At 41.6% G+C, this 21,475-nt stretch overlaps 1 protein-coding gene across 7 annotated transcripts in view; it reads left to right on the forward strand.

Annotated features, from left to right (window-relative positions):
• The window catches only part of LOC125772142 (uncharacterized), a 103,756-nt gene that overhangs the window by 25,429 nt on the left and 56,852 nt on the right, over window positions 1–21,475 (forward strand). For 6 of the 7 annotated variants that reach the window (XM_049443571.1, XM_049443573.1, XM_049443567.1 and 3 more), the window contains exons 2-3: window positions 3,999–4,631; window positions 17,913–18,054. In XM_049443571.1, the coding sequence (XP_049299528.1) occupies window positions 4,586–4,631; window positions 17,913–18,054 (188 nt within the window). In that variant the 5' untranslated portion in view covers window positions 3,999–4,585. Of the gene's footprint in view, window positions 1–3,145; window positions 4,632–17,912; window positions 18,055–21,475 lie in introns of all 7 variants that reach the window. The other variant, XM_049443568.1, reaches the window with a different exon arrangement.

Consider the following 21,475-nt stretch of genomic DNA (forward strand, 5'->3'; position numbering starts at 1 on the left):
ATGACTGTATGACCCTCACACAATCACGTGCGGTTTCGATGCAACTGGGATTTTTTTCCCCCTCAATTAATCTCTCGGTCTGACCTTGGCCTTTTCGCTGGGAATGGAGCTCTACCGACCGTCGACGGGGGCACAATATTGATAGTGGGCAATTAATTTCTCACCCATCACACAACCCCCTTAACGAAGGCAATTCACCACCGCAGGCAACAGATGCTTTAGGTGAATCTATAAATTTTCACCCCCAAAAATTCCATCATTGTAATCAAGCACTGTAAGCGGTAATATTGAGTTTTATTTATTTCTTCGTTAGACCCATTTTTTTCGATCGTTTTCTCAAACTCCAATTCTTCCGCGGGGTGGTGGGGGGAAGTAAGGAAAAAAAAAACAAAACCAGTTGTAGTGTACGATGGTTGCACGTGGATTCACGATCGTTCGTAGAAAGAAGCATTGCAAAAGAAAATTGACCCATTTTTCATGCGGCCAAAAAAAGTGGAAGGCCAAATTAAACTGCCATTTATCATCATCTGTCGCTCGAGCTGCGTTCTTCCGTTTGGAATTGAGGACGGAAACAACAATCGGTGCTGCAAAAATTAGCAGCTGCATTCTTACGGAAGAGTAAACGTTTACAGCGAGCGAAAGTCCGTAGAAGCTTATAGTGGAAAAACAAGACGAAGGCAAAAAAGTGTATCTATCGAATCGCATCGTTTTTTTTCTTCTCTCCTTCATTGTCTCCGGCTAAGACCTGTGCGAGGGTGTTAATGTTGATTTTTGGTACCATTTTTCATTCTTCCCTTTTTTTCTCCTGACATTGTATAAAGACCGGTGAACGACGAATTGTTTACGATGCGAATTTTTTTGTGTGTGTTTCTGTGTGTTGTTTGGTTTTAAAACAATTCGGTCAAACATAGCACCGTTTGATGTTTGCTGTGTGTTTTATCCGTATCTTAAATCCCCCACAAAAGCATCAAGTAAGTTTTGCACCATTTTCTCGCCTGTTAACCGTTGTCATATATTTTTGTTGTTGTAAGTTTTCCTTTTTTCCAACCATCTCCACAACAATGCATTTTTCATTCGTGTAAATTAGCCCAGGGTTAGTATTTTCTCCTGCATTTGTGTTTCTTCGTCGCTTCTGTGTACACACGACAGACGATAAAATTTCCATTGTGTACGATGAATTGTTGCAGGGTACGGTCAAGGATACCCGCCCGAGCAAACCGAAGAACCGAAATTAAAACTTCATGGTTTACGCCGGGCATTGCATTGTTTGAGCGGGAGCAACGCCGTGCTGTTTGCGGTGTACCAATTGGAATGCATGTGGGTTATATAGGAGGTTTGAGGTGGAGATTTGACCTTCCCCGTGCGAACAGTAGGGAAAACATTACCACCCGACACACGTGGGAGTTTCCGGTGAAAGCAAATGTATAAACAGTTGAAATCCGACCCGATCCCGAACCCGTATCTGAAGTGAAGCAGGTTTGAGGATGGGTAATTTCGGGGTTTTGAGCAGATTTTGTCCGGTGGCCGATTGTTTTGGGGTGTTTGTTCGCACAAACACCGTTTGCCTGATGGAGTGTTTTTGGTTTAGATTTGCATATCACGAATTGTTTTGGCAATTGGTTTGTTGCCGCTGTTTTGGGATGATCCGACGTAAAAGGATGGTCATCATACGTGGGGTTGAAGTAGATAGTTAGTTTGGCGTGTTATTTAAGCTGTATTAAGATTATTGCTAGAGGGGGTGGCTTTTTAGGGGATGAAAATTGATTGACTAAATGATGGTTGAGTTCGAAAAACGGATCATCGTATTAACCTTTTCTTTTTTTAAAGTCTTTAGTATTATAAAATGTATTAGTGTGTGATAAACGGTGCAGGCTCCACCACAACAGGACCGAAGTTCAAATCCTATCCGGACCGTCTCTATGTAGCAAAGGCAGACTATCTGGCTACGTGGTAAAAATAAGTTTAATAAGCCAGAAATAGCCGGCGTGACCTCTAAGGTCTTTAAGCCAAGAAGAAAGAGAGAGAGAAGGGAAGAGGGAAAAGAGAGAGAGAGGGAAAAGAGGGAGAGAGAGAGAAGATAAAGTGAAAGAAAAAAAGATAGTGAAAAAAGAGCAAGGGAGAGAGAGAGAGAGAGAGAGAAGGAGAGTATTATAAAATGGCAACTTCTTTTTACATGTTTTATATTTCATATTAGAAAAATAATTGAAAAGATAGATAAAATATGTAATGAGAATAGATTTTTTAAGATTTTAACATGATTAATGTATAATACAGGATATATAAGTAATATTTAAAAAAAAATTATAAAATTTAAGAAAAAGGCTTTCTAGAACGAGAAAAGTGTTAAAATAAACCAATGAAAAACCGTTGTCCTCATAGGTACGGTACGGAGAAGGTAACACCGAAACCCAGAAACGCATTATCCATTTGTTTATTTCGTGGTTTTTTACACCATGTTTACACACACACACACACCGGTTACCGGTCGTCTGTGTCAAATGTTCCTTTTTTAGCATCAGCACCGACATCGGAACAAAAACGCCGGTACAACGAACGGGATAGCATCATCATCATCATCATCAATCGGTCATGCTTCGGTGTATGATGGATTGTTTGTGATGTGATGTTATTGCTTTTCCAAACCGGGGGTTGGAAGCATTTTCTCCCATGGGGCCCCGTTTGCCGGGGGAGCTCTGGTGGGCCAGACAACAGTAAACTTGGTTAAAAAAACAAAACAAACCCTTTCGCCCGGTCAAGGGCTGACGTGTGGGAACGGGATGAACACGGCACAACATGCCGTTGATTGTAAACGAGAGAGATTGTATAATTATCCTCAACAGCAACCTGTCATGTTTTAACAACATTGGGCGTTGGTGAAATGTGTTTTTTTTGGGAACGTGTATACATCAATCTCACATGAGTTGCATGAGGGATGTTGTTAACTTTGTGTTGGAAAAGGTTTCCTTTTTCCTTCCGTTGAACGTTTTTAATTCCTCCCTCTTTATAAAACCACAAAAAGATTTCTAAAACAAGATTTGATTTATTATTTTTTAGCGCTTTTAACAACGGTTTCTTCATACAAATCCCACGCAAAAAAAAAGATAATTTGCTAATAGCTGCTTTTTTTCTCTCTTTACCTTTCCAGACGCCGGCTTGAAGAACCGTAACGTTGTTTTGCAAATCTGATCTGAACAATTTCGCTCAAACATCGCTCCCAGGGGTGTACAGCTCAATTGACGCTGGCAAGTGGTCAACAAACTTCCCCCCGTGCGGTAGCTTACCAACGCAAAAGGTTATGCCGGGGTGACAGACAGTGTTGCGAAGCTAAAAACAAACTCTCTACGTGCATCAGGCAGGTAAAGTGCAAGGCGGGAAAAGCGACACGGTATGGCGAAAAGCTTTCCCTTCCCAATGTGTCAAGTGTCAACTGTGCGAAGACGACCTGGACGATACGAACCTCGGGCGGATTCCTGTACGAAGCTTGAGCTGTAGGAAAATTAATAGCATTACCCGTCCCGATAGCAGAAGAAAAACCGTTTGCAAAAAGTTATGAAATTGTTAAGTAACGGCTAGCGTCCTGATTGTGTGCGCATCAGGGAAAACCTGTAACTGAAAGTCGGAACAAAAAAAAGGTAAATTTTCCACAGCTTAAAGTAAAAATGAAAAGCTACAAAAAGGAAAACAAAAGAAAACAACACTTCCACACAAATGGCACTCGTGGCTAATCGATCGATCGACAGGACGCTAGACGGTGCGAAAATGTTATGAAGAAACGAACCGAAGTAAATAGCAAAAAAAAACGGTTGGAAAGATTTTTCATGTTCCCGACCCAATCAATACGCAAGAGGTGTAAATCTTTTCCTTACTTGCTACCCGTCGGTGTTGGTGTTAAGAAGTGTGTTGAGCATTGGGTGTAGTAGAAGTGTTCCGAAGTGTATGATTATTTAAATTTTTCCCTTTTTATTTTATTTTTTGCTTTTTCATCCCGGATTTCAAAGTAATCGAACGATCCCGAGCAGAGTGAGCGAACTGTGCAGTGTGTGTGAGCAGTGAGAAGTGAGCAGTGAGTACGAGAAGGATGTCGTAGGAAAAGGAATATAAATGCGATCGCTTTAGCGAACGGTCACGGTTGGCCGTACAAAATCCCTCGAGTCTGTGTGTGTGTTAGTGTGTGTGAAACAGTGCGTGAAGTTGCTGCAAAAAGCAGGAAGTTTGTTTTTTACCGGCAAAGTAAAGAATTTTTTACAACGAAAACAAAACAACAAACCATATTGGTGTGGTTGTGTGATTTTTTTTTTTGTGTTTTATTTTGCAAGAGTTAACGGTGCGTAACGCACAACGGTAACGGACGGTTTCCTTTGCCACGCGCGAAAGTCCGACGGTGCGGAGTTTTGCGCGCCAGTATTTTCCCCCTGGGGGGTGGGAAATTTTGCAACGCCCCCTCCTCACCCACACCCCTTCGTAGGACCATCCACCGGCCCGATCTTTGTCCGATTTGGCCGCGCCAGGACATTACCAATGCTGCGCCAGCAACGGACGCCATCGTACAGAGGAGAAACCTGATAGGGCGTCGTCGGACACTAAGATGCTCGCGCTTGCCGCTTTGCTAGCCGTACACGCAGGACTCGCTGGTAAGTGACAAACGGTGGGAATGGGTCGTTTTCCCAAACAGAAACAGAGCTGTTCTGACCGTTTTTTTTGGGGCAGATGGAGAATATGGGAAATAAAGGCCTTACGTCGTAAAGACGATGCTTTGCGTCTCGATACGTCTGTGGCGTGTGCAATCACACTGATAGATGGTAACGTATGGACATTATATGTACCGCAATGTGTAGATGGATGGGGCAAAAAGGGGGGAAAAAACAAAACGAATCACTCTAGGGAAGGTTATAAAGCTTACTGTTGTAGTAAATGTGTAAATCGAGGCAAAACCATGTTCATACGCATGGTAAAACAAAACACATCACATCGTTGTAAAAGCTTTTGCTTGTCCCCATGTTGCCTTTTTGCTGCATCCGAGCGACTGCGGGACTGTCCAGCATTTGTGTGCGAGTTGTGTGAGGACAACCGTGTTTTGGGTTTGGGTTTCCCATCAATCTTCAGCAGACCATTAATTAGACACAGCACAGGGTGACAGCACCACAGTCGGAGGCAAGAATGTCCCCACAGTTTGTCCAGTGTCCAGCGGGAACTGAAGAGGCTGGAGGTAATTTTAACTCTTGGGAGTCAATCCAGACAGGGTGGTGTGTGTTTGTATGTGATTGAAAACAACATTCCATAAAAGGAAGAGACCGGAAGACACAGCCATTTACCCAGCATCCTCAACAAAACTCGCAATAGAGCGCAAACGGACCAGTTTGATGGCTTTATATCACCGCAAACGCCTAACCAAGAGGACAGTGAACTGTAGTACCCTTATCAAAATCAGCCCTTTCTTTTTGATAAACTAACCAAAGAAGAAAAAAAAAGAAAACCCCAAAAAAAAACCATCTAACCAAGCACTTGTCCGTTCTCATGCAGCGCTAGATTTAAGGTTAGGCATGGCTTCAAATGTCACAATAATGACGGGTTTGTCAATGTCACGGTGTATAAATTGTGTATTGTGGTAATATTACTAAGTGCTGCCGAAAGTAGACCACAACCCACAAGACCCCCCCTCCCCCCTCGCCCGGGGTTGTTGCTTTTGTTTGTCTAATCATCGGTCCACTCTCGCACAAAAGAGTGAGTTGGGGATTATCGTTCGGGATAACAATGCTTTTCTGTGCGGTTTTTCGGAACGGGACCGAAACGGATTTAGGTCATGAAAATGTTCTCCCCTTTGATAGTATATCGGTATTGTTAAATCTTTGAGCAGTGTTGTGAGTGAAAAAAATTATTTATTCAAAATAACATTTTACATCATTGTTGACAAGAGACTTAATAGAAAAAAGGCACTGATAAAAGAGTAATGTTATCATCACAAAACAATTAGCATTAATTATACAATACATCACTATCACACTGATGTTTGTTGATGGTTTTTGGAGTAAGGTATAATCATGATAAGAAATTACAAAACTACATTCATATTATACTAACCTTTGGCAAGGGTGTCGAACAATGACTTCAAATTACACACCTGAATATCTGATGTCCACAGAATGCGACTAAATTAATAATAATTTGTTCTTGAGTATGTAATTATTTTATCAAACAAAATTATGTGTTTCTTTAGCTTATCACAAGCGATAAGCTTTGAGTACTTGGAGGACTTGGAGTACTACTCGAGTAATGGAGTTCTGAATTTCGGTTCTCATGAGAGTCCTTTAGATATTCAACGAATTTTCGAATATTCGGTCAAATATTCTACTAAAACTGTTTCTGAAATGTAGAAAACAATCTTTTGTGTTATAGTTACACAACTATAAATATTGTGCAGAGTTCAAGTATAAGGACTCTGAGACTTGAGTAAAACAGTTTGCTTAAATTTGTGATCTCAAAATGTATATTTTTCTCAGAAGTAATTTTATGTAAACACAAATAGTATAAGTATTCTGTGTATCTTTTCAGAAAACTTTTCCCTGTTAAGTAACAACAGATCAAAGCCCTTTTGACATTGAGCAGATTTTGTTCCAATAACTTCCCGGCGCTAAGATTTATATTTCCCCTTCTACTGCATACTGAGTTTAAGGCCTTATTCATAAGCTTCCCAGATTCCGTGCTTTATCGATGTAAAAGAGAACGAGAGAGAGAGACAGAGACTTGACATCATACTTTGGCTTGTGTCATTCTGCTTCACGTTGAATATGTTCTGTTGCAATTAATTATGCATTCCTGCAATGTTGCTTTCACCGAACCGTTCAGCGTGCTACCGAGCCGGGGGAAAGGAAATTTTAAGCATTCCCAACCGATAGATGTCCTGTCCCGCCTATCGTACCGTATCATCATACTGAGTACCTGAAGAATGGATCGGAAGGGGGAAAAAAACTCGATGCCGTTCAAAGGGGAGGCCGCAAGCATAATTTCCAGCACATTCGGCTTACTTCGAGTACGTGAAGACAACAGCGTGAACATGAGTAGCGCCAGGCCATGGCGATGTGACCGTGTACGGTGCAAAGGACATCAAGGTCGAACGCGTGCTTAAATTGCAAACTGCAAATGCATACACTAACGGTATGTAAAATGAGCCTCCGAGTTGAGGGTTCGGAGGCCCGATCATCATGCTTTCCTTGTTTGCGTTGTGTGTTTTTTATTCCACCCTCTCTCTACACGAGTGTATGAGTGTTAGTACGGTGCTACAAACTGTGGACAAAAGTTTTCCCATTATGCATTAATTTCTAAGCACAACGTCTCGGGACCATTTTGTCGCTGTCTGGCCAACCTTGGTCGCCGGGATGCATAAAGCGAGGGGTTTTTTTTGTCTTCTTTTTGTCGGTTTTGTTTGTTTGAGTGGATGATGGCAGAGTGGCGGTACACGAGAGCCACAACCTCAGCGCTTACCAGCACGGTTTGTCTCGTTCGTTAATCGTCGAGTGGATGATCGTGGAGCGCTCTTTATTTGCTCGGTTGAAGGTCGTACCGTACCGTCTCCCCGGGGCGAACCTCGATTCGACAGCAGAGAAAAGAACCCAACGCGAACGGTACGCCATGAGAAATGGTAGACGAACGTCACTGTCGCTGCAGGACGACATCGCCCATATTCAATTAATTACTGCCCCGGTACAGCATGGGCCCCTGTACGATGCAACATGATACGTCGAGGCAGCATACAGCACTCGCTGCACACACTGCAACCGTGTGCAACGTGCACTTATGAATTACGATGTGGTCGTGCCAGCGTTAGTGGGGTAATATTTATTTGCAAAATTTATGAACACATCATCTGCAGTTTATCTTGACGGTGGTGGCGGGCAGGAAGAAATTACAACATCTGCCAAATGGGAATGGAAAGCCCGATGGAAGCATGATAAGATGTGCTTTGTGGTGTGTATTGCTGGCGTTATTTGTGCGTCCAACATTCGGCGTGAATCATGTTGACTTAGTTCTACATCTTACATCGTCGTCCTACAGTTGCTTGGAGTTTGAATCGTGCCGAAAGACGGTGTAATGAATGTAAAATTTTCGGAACAGGGCACCAAGTTTTCGAGCTGATAGAAATGAATCTCTTTTCTAGGCGTTTGAATGCGAATGAAGGGGAGCAAGTTTGGTAAATTAATTACAAGTTGTTTAGATTCATGTAAATGTACAGCGCGTACTTTGGAAAACAGAGTAGAATGGATACAGATTGGAGTGGTTTTCCTGTTTTTTTTTTCTAAAGTTGTATGTTTATGTTATAAATTTGATCATTATGTATATTTATCTAGTTAAGATATGTGAAAATGCTAAATAAATTATCTCAAACTAGCATTCTTTTCATGTAGTTTTAATTTTGATGATTAATTATACTGAAACATGAACAGAGTGTAAATAAAACAATTAAAATAAAAAAAGTTAAAATAATTAAAAATTAAATTATCAAAATGAATGTTTATTACCATTTCAAACATTCAGGATTTAGAAAAAATATTTGAACAAATAGTGAGGAAAAGAAATTTTTGAATAAAACTTCTTGAAAAAGAGTATTTTTCCCATTCCAAGATAATGGGATTTTCATTGTAAAATCCACTGCGCAAAAGAAAAACACAAACGATAAAACAATCCACCATTTCAAGCATAAAACGGACCATCAATACCCCGTCGGAGGTGACAGTTCAATTCCCTGCACAATTAAGGACTAATCATCACCGTCCCCGTTGAACCTCCCGGAGGGCTATAGTGCTCCACTAGGTTCGTTAGTGTCAGCCTTCGTCAGCTAGGAAAATTCAATTCATTCCTATTGAGTTTGGCGTTTTGTCGATGCCGAACCGCTGGAACCATTTGTGAGTCATAAACGGACGGTGGAACGCTATTTTCAGCATCAATTATGTTGCAAATAGCAGCAGAGGAGAGCAGCATTGCGACAGCCAGCAGGATGACGAAGTGCCCCCGCCATCCTTGGACGAAGTCATCAGTGCCATCAAACAGCTGAAACGTAACAAGTCAGCTGGCAGCGATGGGCTGGTGGCAGAGTTGTTCAAGATGGGCCCGGAGAGGCTTGCCGCGCTTATGCATCGGCTGATCGTAAGGATTTGGGACCAGGAAAAACTACCGGACGAGTGGAAGCTGGGTGTCATACACCCAGTGTACAAAAAGGGCGACAGACTGGACTGTGCTAACTTCCGAGCCATCACAGTCCTGAATGCTGCCTACAAGATCCTGTCCCGAATACTCTTCTGCAGACTTGCGCCCCTTGCCACAGATTTCGTCGGAAGCTACCAAGCTGGATTTGTTGGAGGCAAATCGACCACCGACCAAATCTTTACTCTACGGCAGATCCTCCAGAAGTGCCGAGAGCATCAGATCCCCACGCACCACCTGTTCATTGACTTTAAGGCGGCCTACGATACCATAGATCGGACCGAACTATGGAACACCATGCAGCAGTACGGATTCCCTGGGAAGCTGGTACGGCTGTTGAAGGCCACGATGGATGGGGTGCAGTGCAAGGTGAGAGTATCGAACATGCTGTCGGAATCGTTCGAATCTCACCGGGGTCTGAGGCAAGGGGACGGACTCTCCTGTTTGCTGTTTAACATCGCTCTGGAAGGTGTCATGCGAAGCGCGGGCTTCGACATCCGGGGCACGATTTTCACCCGTTCTCTCCAATTTCTCGGCTTCGCGGATGACATCGATATCATCGGACGGACATCTGCGGCGGTGTGCGACGCGTACACCCGACTGAAACGCGAGGCCGACAGAATTGGATTGAGGATCAATGCGACGAAGACAAAGTACCTGCTTGCCGGAGGCTCTGACCGTGATAGAGCCCGACTCGGGAGCAGAGTATCAGTTGACGGCGACGATCTCGAGGTGGTAGAGGAGTTCTGCTACCTTGGTACGATCGTAACTTCGGACAACAACATGAGCAGCGAAATCCGAAGGCGCATTGTTCAGGGAAATCGTGCCTACTACGGGCTCCACAAACTCCTGCGATCCAGAAGGCTCCAGCAACACACGAAATGCACGATATATCGCACACTGATACGTCCGGTAGTCCTCTACGGGTACGAGTCCTGGACTCTGCTAACGGAGGATGCCAATGCACTCGCTATTTTCGAACGGCGGGTGCTAAGGACTATCTTTGGCGGTGTGTGCGAGCAGGGCGTGTGGAGAAGGAGAATGAACCACGAGCTAGCTGAGCTGTTTGGCGGTGCAGACATCCTGACGGTGGTCAAAGCCGGAAGGATACGATGGCTGGGGCACGTGATGAGGATGCCGGACTCATGCCCCACCAGGAAGGTGCTCGTCAACGATCCGTTCGGCACGAGGCGGAGAGGAGCACAGCGAGCTCGTTGGCTGGATCAGGTGGAGTCAAACCTGTCGGAGATCGGATGCAGCCGTGGATGGAGGACTGCAGCACTGGACCGAGTTTCCTGGAAACGGATTGGCGACCAGGCCATGTCTACACGACGTGCTCGACCGTGAGCAGGCCAGACAAAAAAAAAAAAAAAAAAAAAAAATATGTTGCAAATAATTGGTGGAAAATACCCACCAGTAGAGAGCGCAATGCTCAACGGCCCCCAGTGGGCCTGTTTCCCGACCGTACTCCCACTTTTCTTACCCCCACCCGACCCAGGGTGGAATGCGAAATGAGTATGCAAATCATGCTTTTTGCGTGAAAGGAAAAAGCAGACACATGTGCGTGTGTGTGTGTGTGTGTGCTGGATGCGACAGCTTAGTAATGGCGTAGTCCTGGCGAAGGACATACTACGAAATGTTCCGCTCTCTCGAGGGATGCCTCGGATGGTGACAGAATTCACAACATTTTCACAAGCCATTCGGGGTATCAGCGAGATTTCTGCGACCATTTCTACTCTTTCCATTTGTAGTACAGCTACAAGTCAGCCTACAAGGACAGTGCATGGTAAAGTTGTGAAAGAAGGAAAATGTAAAGTAAGGTTGGAAAAAGGTTCGCCAACCCTAAAGGCACGATCTTGAAGTGCGAAGCATTTTCTTTTGGTAATGTTACTGTTTTGTTAAACGAAAAGAAGAACGCTTCAAACATCTACTGGCTAAAGATCGATGGAAAAGCCTCAGAAAGTTACTTGCCGTACTCACACCAGGCAACACTTACTCAACGTAAGCGGAGTTTTCACTTTTTGCGACAAGAAGTTTCCATGGAAGCCACGAGTGTGCGACAATCTACATGTAATATCCATTTTCATTACACACATCGGCACAGGGGAAGAACAAAAAACTAACTACTAGCAGGCTCGGTTGTGTCACTAAAAGAAAGGAAAACTTTCCAGGCATTCATTGATTGGTTGCTTCACTACTGTTGAAGGAAAAACAATATTCGAAAGAAAGATAAATAAAGAACAAGAAAAAAAGTACAGTACACATTTTCTTTCTTTATAAAGGGAAATTACGCAATAAGCTTAACGGTTTAATTTATACAAAAAAAAATCAATCTCACAAAGTTTTTCTATTTTATTGCTAATTTTAATCGTTTATTTAAACAAAGTACTCTTGAAAATTAGCTTTGTAATGCAAAATTAAAGAAAGTTTTTCTATAACACTAAACAAACCAATATTTGTTTGGAAGGACCTAACACAGTTACAAATCTCTTAATCTTATTTCTAAACCCGTCTGAGCCACGAGTGTAATTGAACAAGATTAATGGTAATTCGATTCCAACTCAATAATCGAATCTTTCTTTGTGCCTGATTGTTCACCTTATTTCCTATTGTTCATATGTGTTCCAACAGTACATACACACACTCAAACCAGTTCAATCAATGAAAATAAACACGTTAACCAAAACGCAACCATTCTTTCATTGTCACTTCTTCCTATCGTTTCATGGTGTTTTACTATCACCGCTCTAGAGATGGTTCCATCGACCGCAACGGAAGCTTTATATGGGAAACTGTGTCGTTCATGAAAATTTAATTAGCAACCGGTTGAGTTATCTCCAGCCAGGCGCTGGGAGCAAAATGGAGGTATCATCTACAACAAAATGGAGGAATCAGTACAACAATAAGGCACCGATTAGGCTATTTGGTTCCATTAGCACTATTAGCCCATTTGTCAACGAAGGGTAAAAACCAAATGAACGAAAAATTGGATTGTTAAAGTGTCTAATCGTTCAATCGAAAACGATCATTACAGTAATAGGGACGCTTAAAGAAACCCCAAAACTTTGATGCAAAGGTTAGTGGAAAAAGAAATAAAGATAATTGTTGTTTTGTGATCTTGTCGAAGATACTTTGAGAGCGATTTTTCTTTATGTTAAGGATATCTCGGGAAGAGGAGGAAGAAGTGGTCAAAAATCGATTACAAAAATAAAATTCGGATAAAAGTTATTAGTAACTTTAAGTAAACCTCTTACCAACTTTGTCAATTACATGTCAATTTTGAAATACTTTTCACTATCAAAAAATAGCATGTCAATATTACGTTTCCCTTTCTTAAATAATTACAATAGAAGGAAAGAAAATAAAAAATAATATTGTACTAACAATGGAAAACATCTTCACCGTTTACAGACAGGAAGGAAGGACGGAAGGAAAATACTTTCATTGCTTTGTATACAGTGGTGGGAAATTGTAAATTGTTTGTCATCTCGACCAAACTTCTAACAAATCCCCATTCCCATTGCGCAAGAAAAGCAAACCAGAGCAGTTTTGAAAGCTTTCGGCATAAAATGCTCAACAAATCAGAACCTTCGCCGAACGAAATAAAACAAGTCGTTAATGACAGCTCAAGTGACAGTGGTGCTCATTTTCAACTTCGTTTTACATTCACGGCGTACCCCTTTTCCAATAGCCGAAGAAAGAAAACGGCTAAATTGGGTCAGCCAGCAGTAAGAATCTGACGACAGAAGACCAAAACGCGAGCGGGGACAACGACGATGCTTTTTGGGAAAGTTTCTACAAAAAAACAGGGAGCCTGACACCGGCACAGGGTGGGCGAATGTTTTCTTCAAGAAATTAATCTGACAACTTAGACATCTTACTCCCCCTTGCATCTTACCGTCCCCACCCCGTGGGGGGAGGGCGTGATAAGCTGGGAGGGAAAAAGAAGCGAAAACAAACACACCAAAAGGTCCCAAAAATAATAAACTGGGAAAAGCTGAGAAAGCTGACACTGTCGTAATGCTGAATTTAGTGCTAAATCCGCTCCAGCTGCAATCCGATCAAAGACGGTGGAATGGAACGGAAATCGTTCGTCTTGGAAATGCCTGGCGGGGAAAAATGCGTCCTTTCGGTGGAAAGATCTCGCTTTCCAGGAAGTAGACAAAATTAAGACAATGCGAGGCGGTCGTGTGCCAGGGTATCGATGAGCAGCACTCGAACGTTTCACCAATTAGACATTCCGGGTGCGTTCCGGAAGTAGCTCAGCGTAGTACGTGGGATCTCGTGCATTGTTGGAAATCTGTTCCTTTCTGCTGCCAAAAAGCCTTTGGGGGAGACTTGTTGGTGGAGGTCGATTAATTATTTTATTTTATCACTCCACTAAACATATCACACCATCGTAGTACCCCATCGATTATGGTATAATTAGGATAATTGATGAGATTTTGATGCTTCACGCTTGTTCTTTGCTGGTGGATTGTTCCTTTTTCTATCTCTCGTTTATTGATGATGTCGATGCTCGAAGATAAACGGTTGAGCGAAACAGGCTGGTAGTGGCGTTCGTTGTGCTTTCCAGGCACGTATCATCTCCGTGGGAAGTTGTGCGTATCCACATCACTAGCACTATCCATATTGATTGGATAGATAGGTGGCGAAAGTTTCATTTCCGGGATGTTGTAGCTTATAAGCAGATGGAGCGATAAAGTTGGAAGTTCGAAGATACGATGTAGCTGGATTCACATCTTTATAGAAAACTGGAGAATGAACATAATCTACACAATATAATTAAAATTTACGTGCTAGAAATAAATTTATACAACTTGTAGCAAAAACTCCCTTAATGCCTCTCATGCAAACGAAATCCTCATCATGTATACAGTCGAAAGAGCACGATTGCCAACATTCTAATCATTTCCGTCTTTGTAGAATGGATTGCACTGTACGATATGCGAAAACGATGATCAAGCGAAGCATGTCCATGAAAGTTTTTGGCACAGCTCCAGCTTGTCCATCGTTCGGTGGGTATGGAAATGAGAAGGATTCGAGCGCTTGTACGATGTGGAAGGAATGTACCTTTGCCTGACGACGTTTGAGTAGGAACTTTACTACTGAACCATAGCTTGATGCCGGAAAACCCCCCCTCCTGGCCGGAAAATTCTCGCTCGTGCGCACGGGTGGAAGATTAATTTTTGATCCAAAGCATCAAAATACGTTCATTAATCTTTTATTATGCTGTCAAAATTAATACTTCCCGGAAACGCTTTTTCGTGTGCCGTACGTAGTTTCGTTCGAGAGTACAGTATCTCGCTTAAAATACATTTTGCATTTTGCTTAGCAAGTTAATGGTGCAGCTTTTTTTCCTAAGACACTTATCTCGTTGGGTACTTATTGAAGCTATTTAACAATACATTAACATTGCATTGAAAGTCATCCATCATGGATAAGGCTTTGTTATTGTTAGCTTCCCGACTGATATGTTTAGTCGCTCAAAATTATTAAATAGGCTTTTTTTGTTTGTCTCCTCCGCAAGCAGAACTTCGAGTGCTGATCTGTTTGAGTTGTACTTTTAACTTTCCAGCAAACCAACGGTGTCAGTTTCGGGAAATTTCCACCTCAAAATTAATAAACCTCAAATCCATCAATCCCAAATAGCAAACGGTCAATGGAGTGGTAGTGGTGAAGCAAGAAATTTCCCGGAAAAAATGCAAACCCAGTCGAAATGGTGGACAAAAACGTTCTACCACGCAAAACAAACTGGTTTGGCACAAATGTAAAATGATTGATGTAAAGCACACAGTTCCACCTCCCCCCATTCCGTGCCACTAAGCTCCTTATTTCTTGCGAGCAAGTGTTAGACGAGTTTGCCCCAAAAACCTTACCAACAAAACCGCACTTTAACACCAATCGTACGTCCATCATCATCAACATCAATCGCAGCCATGATTTGCGTAATAAGGGCAACGGAAGCAAAGCGGCGCGAATTTCATTGATGATGATCGGTTAGATTTGATTTCGCTTTCTCCGTGTTGTACTGCTGCCAGAAGTGGTTAGCGTACAATGATTTCCGATTTGCAAACCAAACAATCGTTTTAGCATACAGCCAACACAAGAAGTTTGCTTCGCTATTTTAAACAGTGAAGTAAATGGCTATCATTTTGGGTGGAAAAAAGCGTTTCCATAAAGCTAGCATAAAAGGAGCTTTCTTTAAGGGAAGATATGTAAATTGTCATTTTTAAAGCCATTTCTACTAGCAAAACGATTGTTCTCAAAAATGTGTCCTTCTCTTGGAAGGCTTTTACCGATCTGATAAGGCGAATGTGTTTTATGATTACCAGAACAACTTCGACCCAACTTCGCCTTCTTGCGAATCTTCGTCCTGCGTTTTCCAGGAATTGGGAGTCATGAGGTTTTGAGACAGTTTCCCCGAAAAGCTAGATTACCATAACAAGATAGCTATTGCGGCTTACCGTACAACGTCACCCACTGAGACATCCCCGTGCGAGGTTCTGTAAAAGCGACCCAACGGCACTTTGAGGCCCCTTGTTGCAGGTTAAGGAGCTGTTCTTTCCAACAAATTTATTGTCCTATCACCGTGCTTGTTTTTTTGTTAGTCCCCCGAAGATAGGACCTCTATCTCTTCTTAAAGCATCAGATTTATGCGTTTCGATTACAGACCCCAGACAGAGAGAGGGAGAGAGAGAAAGAGTCCAAATTAGCCCATAGTCGAGGCATATTTACTGGTAGTTTAATTGCTCTCCGACGGCAACTTGGAGCAGCAACGCCCACAATAAACGAGCTTTAATTAAAGCTTTACACCCACGAATCCTGGAGGCTTGAACGATGGTACGGTTCCTAAATGCACGGCTTTGCACGGCTGATTTCGGAATCGCACCAAACCGTCCGATACCATGTCATTAGGTCATTAGTTTTAACGTTTACGTGCGTGCGATGGCGTGGGTTTTAGCTGCGAGAGCAACCAAAGATTCGTCCCGCAGCACTAAGATCCCAGTCCAATGTAAGCGCCTCGTTCGCACCGTGATCACATTTTGGGGCGCGGTTGTAAAGTTTGATGGTGTGAAGCCGACGGTAGAAATGGTTCGCCATGGTTGTAAAACCAGCCGTAGCCCCAAAATCTTACGATAGTGGTCCAATGCTTCTGGCAAAGTGTGGGCATAAATATGATGAACTTATTGGCTGGCTGCCCATATTTCGGAGGCTTTCAGTTTGGTGTAACACATTTCTTGGAAAAACGATCATGGTTGGTGTGTTGAAGAGCAAGTTTGTATTAACTTTTTTTCGCGGAGAAATGCTTAGTTATAAAAGCGGCTGGTAATTGTTCTACCGAGAATAAAACAAAAAGCGTGTCTTGTAATATTTTTGTTACAGTATGTGTTTATGTGTCATTCGGCAAACATTTCATCATTCGTTGTTTTATAACGTTAATGCCATGTGATGGTAAAAACGCTCCGATCTTTACAGAAGACGCAAAATTACTAGTAAATCTTGAAATATTTCTTCAAACGAAATAATGTCAATATTTCTGGATAAGATTGTTATTTAATAAAACAGAATTAGTCTGGAATAAAATTTTTATTGATAAAATATAATGACAGATAGATGATGGGATTTCTGTTTAAGTGTATGTTAGCTGTTATCTGAGCAATATATTTAACACTAGATGGACCGTACTAGTCATTTTGACTGAAACGCTTCATTTTCGTCACATAATTTTTTGGGCTTAAAGAATCCTAAGGTAGTTGAGATATGAATTTTACATATATATTCTAAAGTACGATCTCCAATAAAGAATCACAAAACTCCAACTCTTTGAAAATGTTTAAAAATTAACCACGAACGAAAAACGCTTAAAACGCTTGGTAGTTCTAGTGTTGACAATGAGAGCTTCTTCCTCTAAACCACTCACGGTTGAATGCCGATGTCTGCCAATCCATTATCCCGGACTTTCTGACGGATGCGTCTACGCCATCGTTCCGTCTCAGTTTTGGTCAACTACGCCTCTTCAATGTGAACGACCTAGAAGGACTTTACGGGTCGTCCGGTGACATTCGAATGACATGACCAGCGCACCGGAGACTGGAGAGTCTATTTCGATATACGATAATGGGTTTATCGATCAGCTCATAGAACTCGTCATTGTAGCGGCCTTCCTTCCACCCTTTTTAGACCAAAAATCCTTGAGAGTATCTTCCTCTTGAAGAGGGTTTCGAAAGTATTTAACAGAGTCCATGTATCAGAGGTGTATGTGAGTCCTGGAACTATATAATCTCTGCTTCGATCGTCACGACAGGTGAAGTGGAGATGCTTCCTCAGACTCCTTTAGTAAATGAACTTTAAATGGGATAAACTTTTTCATGTTGAAGTGTGCTCAAAAAGCTTTTCAGACATTCTGATACATTTAAAAGCCTGTCGTATATGATAACAATTATTCACCCACACTTGATATTTACCATCCGAATATGCTTCATGGTAAACTAATTAATAGGTCGAAGGTTAGGACATGCTATAAATGTTACTCTACTGTCGTTATTCGTAATTAGATGAAGCAAGTACAACCAACGACGACGCCATACATGCGCTCTGCGTTTGATTAACGTTGCATTTTTAATTAACGCTTACCAACGACCTGGCATACCAACAGTTCTGTTTAGTACTTGTCAACGTGTCTCACTATCCCTTTGCTTACTCTATTTTCACAGGTTCAATACCTACCGCACCGGAAAACATTACCGTCACCTTCCTAACGCCCACATCGGTACGAGTCTCATGGCAAACCTCGATGGATCCACACACGATGCCGGTGGACAAATACGATGTCACGTACAAGCCGACCGACGCCAGGTAATCAGCAGATGAGTTGTCGCGTGTTGCTGAATGTTTCGTTCCGTATACTGTAGACTGTTAGATGGTTCTCGTTTGTTATTCTCGCCGCTTGTCAGAGTTTTGCGATGCTTTCCCAGGTTTGCTTGCGGCTGTCGTGAAGTTTAGTCCGCCTGCACGGGACACTATTGTGTCTGTGTGTGTGTGTGGGATGCACAATTCCCATGCAATGGGCCACGTGGTGCGTAGAAGCGTTTGCGAGGCATTTCCGGCGAAAATTCCAATGTTTCGCACTTTCCGGTACATCCTACATCCGGTTGTACGCCATTTTTTTTTGTTTTTTATTTTATGTTTGGAATTACGGAAACATGCATCGGATTTTGGAATTTTAAGTTTAGTTCCTGTTCATGGCTTGTAAAGTTCGCTTTGTTGTAGCTTGTTGTTTGCATTGATTTCTACATGCTAAACCATTCGATCATAAATTTGTTGTAGTACCTTGAATGTGTGTGTGTGTGTGTGTTTTTTGTGTGAAATTAAATATAAAATTTGACCAACTGATACCCACATTCGAGGTCAGTTGTATCATGAATTCGAACTAAATTACCCACGAAAAGTGCTTTTAGTTTTGTATGATTACTTCTTACTAACATTTCTTTCAGGAGGAAAAGAAAAAAAACTAAATGTAAATATTTTATGTAATGTTTTTTTTACCTAATCTTTTCCTTTTTATTCAAAACGATTCCTACCGTCTCTTACGTGAAGTGATGAAACGGTGTCAACAATTTCATTTTTTACTTTTAAGATGCTTTTTTTGACAGGATGTTTAATACAGTTTCTTTTCATTTTGAGCGAATGATTAAATCCCAACTCGAAATATTGTTTCCGTGCAATCTTCATCTACCGGTGCGTGTGCTTTGATGTTTGTGACGGTTGGAAAGCTCAAAAACACTCCTTTCCTGCGGTTCCACTGCTGCGGATTGCTGGAGGCCACACTGGAGTCCATTTTTAGCCTTTCTGCTCTTCGTGTAAATCGTGTACACCCATCAGAACGGGCACCACCTTCTCTGCTGCGTGGAGTACTTTTTTACCGATCTTTTCCTAAAATCGAGTCCAAAACAAGAAAAGGGAAACGAGGCTTAGTATCGCGGTAGTGAAAACAAATATAAAATGGCCGATTCGTTGGCCAGGAAACTGGACAACGCGGCCGCTTACCAGTTTTTTGCCAAACTTCTTCAAATGACCCGCCTCGGTTTGTCCACCGAACAGTAGCAGCATGCCCAGCAGGACGATGATAAACAACTTCGATAGATTCATGCTGAAGCTATTTCAAACGATACTTGTTGTTTTGCGTTACCGGTTCAGTGCTTGCACAATGAGCAAAGTTGTCACTCTTTCCACTTCGAGATGAAATCACTGCGTTCGTACACTTTGGTCCGTTGCGACTGATGTCGTTCCGTTGGAAACCGGAGCGATTTTATACGTTTTTTCGTAGAAGGTTGCTTTCTCCTTTGATACTGCTTGTCAGTTCATTTTGCCGGATGTCCGGAAGGGATCTGCCATTGACTTGACCAGCTTAACCGATAACCGTTCCGATGAATCGATTCACGGACGCAATAGCGGTCTTATTGGGACGATGAACAGCGCAATCAGATCACGGACCGATAAGCGTAGGTAAGAGAAAGGGCGGCTCTAATCAATTTATGATACTCCATGACCTGGGTAGCTTTTTGTTCCAATCGTTTGTGATTGTAATGGGCCTTATCATAGGTGGAATGCGATGTGATGGGTTATTTGTTCTTTATCGTTTTGTACGGTTACTTTACAAAGAAAGAATTAAGATCTGTGCAATGCAATAGAATGATTTATTAAAAGAAGTCTCACTAATAATTTGTATCAATTGGATCAAATTCATACAATGGGAAACGATTTTTTCTATCCGTTGTTTCCTTTACTATTGTTATTAAAATTGTATTGCTTTGTTTAATTATTACTTAATGTTCCACATTAAAAATACAGGGAAAATAAGATCTAAACATGTAATTTTTTTTGGATTGAAATTTACTCCAAACATTGACATGAAAATAATTTTTATGAGGAAGCAGACACCCGATGCTACTTGCTATAAAAATTCACACCTAATTTAATTCGTTCGTGTAAAATTTATGTAAACAAAAAATCTGAGATATTATCATATAAAGGAAGATCTCCTTATTTAGTACTTGGCTTGACAAACCCTAATTTTGATAAACATCAGATGGGAAACATTTTAAATTTCTAAAGAAACATTCTATGTCAGTTATTCGCTTGTACAACAAACAAGAAATCATGTTTGATCTAGAAATAATATTTCATAGATTAAAGAGTTTGCATAGAGTAAAGTAGAATTATTTTGTAAAATGTTAAATATGGAACATATGAGTAACGAAACAATAAATAACACAACCAAAGCGCAATAAAGCTCATAATCGAACGTATGTTTACATGAGCTTCAAAGTATGATAAACAGTGGAATTTACTTTTCCTCCTTCAAACATCGAACGGATACAAACACATCGAACAGATTGTTGTGCAGCATTACACACAGCCACATCACACCGGATTAGTCAAGGGGTTTAACTGAAACCCGGGTGCAAACATTCCATTCGTTCCTAGGGAGGTTGTGCAAATGACAACTTAACATCGATAGCACAAACCCATCAAAAGGATTCATTCCCCAAACCGTGCATGATGTTTACAAAACCGGCAGCGGTTTGTTCGTGGTTTTCAATGTTCAATGTCATAACAGATCCTTCACGAGTGTGTGATAGAGATGTTGCATGTCGACGGTGTTGTTTGTTTGTATGGTAATGCCATGGGTAAAATTATGCTGGATGTGATATATGTATATTTTCACCCCACCCCGTTTATCGTCGTGTTGTGTATGGTTGTGGGTATGACAGCTGAGCCATCGAGACAGTTTTCCTGTCAGGAGGGAAAAAGAAATTCACTCACCAACAATCAATGTTGATTAAAAATCATTCCTTCTATTTATATCTCACGACTTTAATCATGAAAATATTTCTCTCGTATGAAGTAAATATTGATTAAGTTCAGGACTTTTGTTTGGTTGTTTTTTCGCTGAAATTTGTGCGCTAAACAACTTCAAGAACGTCATCCATTGTGTACTTTTGTGCTCGTCTTTAAGCTGAGAACATTTGAATTATCTCACGATGGAATGAACTTCATTTTTGTCCGATTCAGTTTGATAATTATTGAAGTGAAAAGCATCACCGAAGCTAATTTAGTCATTCAGCTATACTCATAAATGCTAATTATTATTGTTCACAGCTCACACAGCAACAACGGCCACCGGGCACAAAGAAGTGCAACGTTTAAATAAAAAGGCCAATGTAACGATAAAAGAAGACTATCACTAGTGATAAAGACTTTTTCTATTCAAATC

The sequence above is a fragment of the Anopheles funestus genome, chromosome 3RL (assembly GCF_943734845.2).
Source record: "Anopheles funestus chromosome 3RL, idAnoFuneDA-416_04, whole genome shotgun sequence".
Classification (NCBI taxonomy): Eukaryota; Metazoa; Arthropoda; class Insecta; order Diptera; family Culicidae; genus Anopheles; species Anopheles funestus.